Source organism: Alligator sinensis, unplaced genomic scaffold (assembly GCF_000455745.1).
Source record: "Alligator sinensis unplaced genomic scaffold, ASM45574v1 scaffold100_1, whole genome shotgun sequence".
NCBI lineage: Eukaryota > Metazoa > Chordata > Crocodylia > Alligatoridae > Alligator > Alligator sinensis.
The window spans coordinates 384,120-389,960 of record NW_005842193.1 but is presented as its reverse complement, the minus strand read 5'-3'; the positions used below and the strand labels follow the sequence as shown (position 1 = coordinate 389,960).

At 39.9% G+C, this 5,841-nt stretch overlaps 1 protein-coding gene across 1 annotated transcript in view; it reads left to right on the top strand.

Annotated features, from left to right (window-relative positions):
- Positions 1-2,188: 2,188 nt before the first annotated feature.
- BCAP29 (B cell receptor associated protein 29) overlaps positions 2,189-5,841 on the top strand; it is a 30,245-nt gene continuing 26,592 nt past the window's right edge. Inside the window, exons 1-2 of the mRNA XM_025207397.1 lie at positions 2,189-2,339; positions 4,627-4,777. Coding sequence (XP_025063182.1) covers positions 2,255-2,339; positions 4,627-4,777 — 236 coding nt within the window. The 5' untranslated portion in view covers positions 2,189-2,254. The remainder of the gene's footprint in view (positions 2,340-4,626; positions 4,778-5,841) is intronic.

Below are 5,841 nucleotides of genomic sequence, written 5' to 3'. Positions count from 1 at the left end.
TTAAATATGCTGATGCAGAAGCCTGAGATTGGGTTTACCAATCATCTCCCTGATACCAGCTCCCTATGCCCATACTCAGTCTAGCTGTATGTGTCCCTTTGAAGTGGTTCCCTGATCTGGGGCTCCTCATTTGTGAGGACAGTTAAAAGGGGTGCATGTAGCCCAGCTGCATGGCACACAGGCAATCTGAGATTGAGGACCTGCTCCCTGATGTTGGGTTCTTCATGTACCAGGTAATTTAAAACTGCACTGTGCAGCATTGGATTAGGTGAGTGGGGACACAACCCAAAACCAGTGGCCTGTGTCCAGGATCTGAGGGCTGCCCCCTGCCCAGTCCTGGCAATCAGTTGATTGGCAGGCCTGGGCAAGGGGTAGCTGTATCCCAGCTCAGTTAATCCCATAATGCATGACATGGCTTTAAATGTCTTGATACATATGGAGCCTGACATCAGGGAGAGACTCCCTGCATTGTGTCCTACTCCCCATGTGCCAGGACATTCTAAAGCTAGGCCTTGGAGTCTGGTGCTGGACTTCACAGCACACTTTTTAGTGGGCAGAGGGTAGCTGTGCAGCCCAGTACTGGGGAACCAGTTCCTTGATGCTGGGCTGCGTTTGAACACAGGATGTCTGGGATCAGTGACCCAGTCCCTGATCCCAGGTTGTCCATGTGCCAGAAGATTGAAAGGGCACCGCAGGAAGTGCAGCATTGAAAACTGGTTTGAACCAGAAAAGGAGAAATATTATGCAAGTTTGAATAAGCCATAGTAATAATTATAAGAAGAAAGCTTCCACACAACTGTTTGGAGCCTGAGGTAAAAGCAGGTACTCACTGGGTGCATCTACATGTTTACTACTTGCTTAATGAAATACTAGCTAAATGTGCACAGCAGCACAGTGCATTTTTGTTTGTGATGCTTACTGCGCAGAAGCCTAGTAATAACACTGTGCAGTAGTATATTAGTACAGTTTTTGACTAGCACGTGACTGCACAGTGTTTTCAGGCTACTGCGCAGTAAATATCTCATGTAAACATGCCCACTGTGGCTTAGGTTAGGAGCATTGAACTCAGTGTGTCTTGTAAGATAACTAGGTTTTGAACCTAGCTTCCATGAATGAAAAGCTATTTCTTTAACATCTGATGCTACCAAGTCTCACTAGCCTTTCAGTTGTTAAGCATGGCTCCTAATGTTACAGTATGGCTCATTTGTGCTTTAATAATGGGATAGATGAGACTTCTCCACAGTTTATTTTGTGTTAGCTGTAATGAGGCTCATTTGCAGCATTCAGTTTCTCTTAAAACTTTTTTTGCAAGAACAAAATGCCTCTGTCTTTAAATGACATGGTTTTATTAACAAGATAGCTGAGCATGACAAGTAACATGTTGGGTTAAAGTCTAGTTCCTGGACTTGTGAACAGTACCTGAGGGCAACATTTCTTAAGCTGTGGCCTGACCAGCACTTTGATCTGGGATTCAATTTTGTCACAATGGTAAACCATGCACCATTGAAGTAAGAAGTTGTCTGCTTTCCTGGAAAACTTCAGTTACTCCTTTTTCAGTCTTCAAACAACTCATTTAGGGTTAGGAGGTTTACCTTATACTGGTTTTGAAATGTATTAACAAATAAAATTTGCTCTTTGTTTTATGTATTGACAATACCAAAATGCAACTGGGAGGACAGAACCAAACTTTCAGTGTTTTGTTCCTGACTCGGCATAGAAATGTTTATGTTCCAGTCAGTGGTTTGACTAGTTTTGTGTACCATTTTCAACAGTAGACAGTAACAGTTGCATCTTTGGAATCAAATGTCTAGAATAACCTGTGCGCAGAGAAAGTTTCTTCTTAATCCTTGATCAGTAGCAGATGAGTGACAAAGCATCAGTTTTTACAAAGCACTCTTGTGTTGTTTTGTTTTTTTAAGTGAGGCTTTTTTTTTAATTTATGAAGTTCTAACTTGGAAAGATTACATTCATGTGACTGTAGTTGGAAAAGGAAGATTTAGCATCAGTGTGTGCGCCTTTTGCTAGGGAGGAAAAAAAGCATGGATGCAAGGTAAATGTCACAGTCACTTTTAAGTTTTAATATTAATCTAAACCATGTTGAAGTTGAAAAAACTGTTACTAGACCTTACACTATGGGAATCAAAAATCTGACAAACATGCTTGTATAAAGTGCTCCTCCTCTTTTGAATTATGGACTTTGTTTTGAAATAATACAGTGCTTTGTTTTGTTTTTTACAGATGGCAGAAGGTTTTTATGATTCCACTATGGAATAAAATTGCAATTTACTGGAATAAAGCATTCCTTACAATAATAGTACTGCTGATTGTTTTATTTCTTGGTAAGTAATAAATATTTTCTCTTGTGTGTTGAATAGTGTTTAGCAGGTATATAAGGGTGCATAGCAATGGATAAACAGGAAGGATATAAACCTAACACAGCTTTGTTTTTTCCTAATTTCAGTTGAAGTTTGTTTTGGTGTAATTTAAACATTTCTGTGCAGACTTGGGAATCTGAACATGATAGCATTGTGCTAACGAGTAAGAAGAAATGGAAGTGCAGCCAACCCACTTTTTGCCGTCATTTGATCAAATTGTGCTAGCCAAGTACAGTAAAGTGAGCTCTGTACTTGGATGGGACAGGCCCCAAGAATGCTGAATTTCTGTAAGAATTGACTAATAGTTTTCAATAGGTGGCAGTATTTCTCTAAGCTGTTCTTGAGCTACTGCCCTGGTAGAGTGCTGTGAAAAGCAGCATATCCCTGGAGATATTTACTCAGGCAAGATATAAAACTGAATATTTGGTCACACCTGGTTCTGAGGAAAAATACATAAGGATCTCTAAAGTAGCCCTAAATTTTTAGTGAAGCATAAGCTTGGATGACTATGTTCTGCCTGTCTAATTAAGTTCACTTTTGTCTCAAACTTCTATCTATAGTTTATATACTTTTTAAATGTCTGGTGTGTTTCAGTGGTAGAAGTGATGAACCTTTTTCATGGACAAAAGGAGTTACTAAACTTATAAAATGTTTTGAGATGGAAAAAAAAACTTGGAATGATACAGGAGTTAAACAGAAGTTGAATCTAACCAGTTTTGTTGTTCACGTTGAGTGAAATGCAAAAACAATAAACTGCAAAGGCAAAAACAAACGCATAAAATGTAAATTAGATCAGTATAATTCAGTCATTTTAATAAATTAAACCTGTGCTAATAATACACACAAAGACATGAATATTCAAGTGCCTTTTGTAGAAGACCTCCAGGATCTTTAGCATTAGATATTGGAGTGAATGGCCCAAAATAAAGGTGTATATACTTATTTTTCACACTGAATTTATGTGGTTATATTGTATGACCAAAAATTATGTATGTATTAAAATGAAGATGTGGGCTGGAATAAATCATGAGGGAGGTGTACCTGTCAAACTATAATACATATAGTCCATCCCTTTATGCCATAAAATAAGTTTGGGGTGGGGGGCAGGGTTAGTTTAAAATCTGAAAATTTAGGCACCTTTAAAAAGAAAAGGTGGTTTTAATAGAAGCTTAAATGGATCATTTGGTCCACTCTTGATATACAGAGGCAGCTTAATAGCTCACAGCAACAATACTAAAAAGTTTTTAGGACAGAAAGTGAAATGTTTCTTTATCTTGACATTCCAATGTCTCTGACAACCACTCTGAGTTTGGTCCAGCAGCTGGAGTTAATTAATTTGTTACAGGGTGGCAGAGGGATATAAATCATATTTATTTTTAATGGCAACAAGTTTTTATGGCTGTAAAAATGGCATTTCTACCGACACATCTAGGCTTATGATGGGGTATTAGTTGAATAATGGTTCAAAAGAAAGAATGTAGTTACTTGCCTTCAGTGTCCAGGTCCTCCCTGGTGATCTCCTACTGCAGTATCAACTTGGCCTCTCTCTGCGTAGTTCATCAAGTGATGTCTGCAATCATGTCTGTTGGCCACTTCAAAGGTTTTGTAGGAGAATGAAGCAAACTAATTTTCTAGGCAAATGAGAGAAACTAATTTACTCCTTTCCTGTTGTATTTGGAAGCTATTTTTAAAATAAATGCAACCCATGAAAATGGGTCAGATGTAATTGTCTGTTATAGATTCTATATAATAATGTATTTCCTTTTAATGAGTGAAGATAGCATTGGTTCTATCTCCCCAAATAGGAACCTAAATCAAGAGTCTCTTTTGCAAGAAAAAAAACTTTTGTGGTGGGGAGGGGATGGGGAGGGAAAGAAAGAAATACCTTGGGAGCTTCAGTTTTTAATCTTTTTATTGCAAGTTCACCAACTGGAATATGGTCTATCTGAAGAGTCTCTGGTAGTGTTTTGGAGAATGTTTCACCTTGATCCAATTCCTAACTAGTGTATCTAGGCAGGGCTGGGAGAGATGGCATGGTAGACAAACTACAGTATTACTCCAGAGTGATCCCTTCAAGTCAGGCCACGTTTTCAAGGCAGTTGAGTAACCCTGTCTCATTGTCTGTGGTACATCTGTTTGTGAAGTGAGAAGTCCACAGAGCAGTCTCAGCTTTGAAGGTTTTGGAAGTGCTAAACTGCCATGCCTGTACACATACAAACTAAAGATGAAAACAATCTGTTTTTGCTTACAGATGCAATTAGAGAAGTGAAGAAGTACTCAGCTGCTCATGCGACTGAGAAGGTTGCAAGTGTCCACCAAAATGCCTTTGATCATATTCAGATGAAACTCTTTAGGTCCCAAAGGAACCTTTATATCTCAGGATTCTCACTTTTTCTTTGGCTGTAAGTATAAAAATTGCTGTTCTATAATGTGCACGATGCATCTTTTACAAGAGGTGCCATATGGAACAGAATCTAAAAAGATCAGAAGACCAGTTTACAAAAATAAAGGAACTGCATTATGAATACCTTGGTTAAGAGATAGTAGAAAGAGAGAAAGAAGTGTACAGATATTTTAAGAATGTAACCATGGAGGGGCATGTGGGTCACATGCAGTCTAACTAGAAAAGCAAAAAATTTAAGGTGAACATGTGGGGGAAGTGTCCTGACTGTGAGATGTATGTGGCAGCAGTTTTTTCCAATGTGAACATTGATTTTCTTCCTGAAACTTATCACTGTAAATAATTAGACTACTACTAAAATAATCCTAGTAACCAGAAAGTTGGTATTGACACATCCAGCTCAAATCTAACCTTGACCATTTCACTAAAGCACAGGAGTTGGAGACCTTAGGAGTAATATTGTCAACCTGTTTAATATTGTTCAACCTGTACATCTGGTGCTTTGGGGCTGACTGGGGCATGATTTCAAGTTACAGAGGGACAGGTTGGTTGGGAGCAGCTTTCTACAAGTACCAACTCAAATAAGCAAGAGGGGCAGGATAGCCTCCTTCTTGTGGAACACATGGTAGAGGACACATGGGGTGGACAGCAAATGCCTTTGGGTCTAGCTTCCATCACTTGCAACCAACCTCAGGTTGCAGGAAGTGACCTCCCTTTGCCCTGGGGAGACCACATCTGGGGGCAAGGAGAGGGTGAGGAAAGTAGTTAAGTGTCCATGACTCCTTGACCTCTGGTAATACTGTAGACCAGTAGTGCTCAATCATTCGGCTCCATGGGTCAGAAGAGTGTCATGGGACTGATCCATGGGCGAGATTGGGCCCTGCATCACCTCTGTCAGTCCCACGCATCCAAACTAGCATGCAGGGCCATGCTGTCCATCCTGCAGTGCTCCCCACAGGTTTAAAAAATTGAAAGCAGGGGAGCAGCAACATTTTCAGACCTGTGGAGAGCCTACAGGCTGGATGACATGGGTCAGCAGTCTGGGGCATGTCCGTGGGGTTGGGG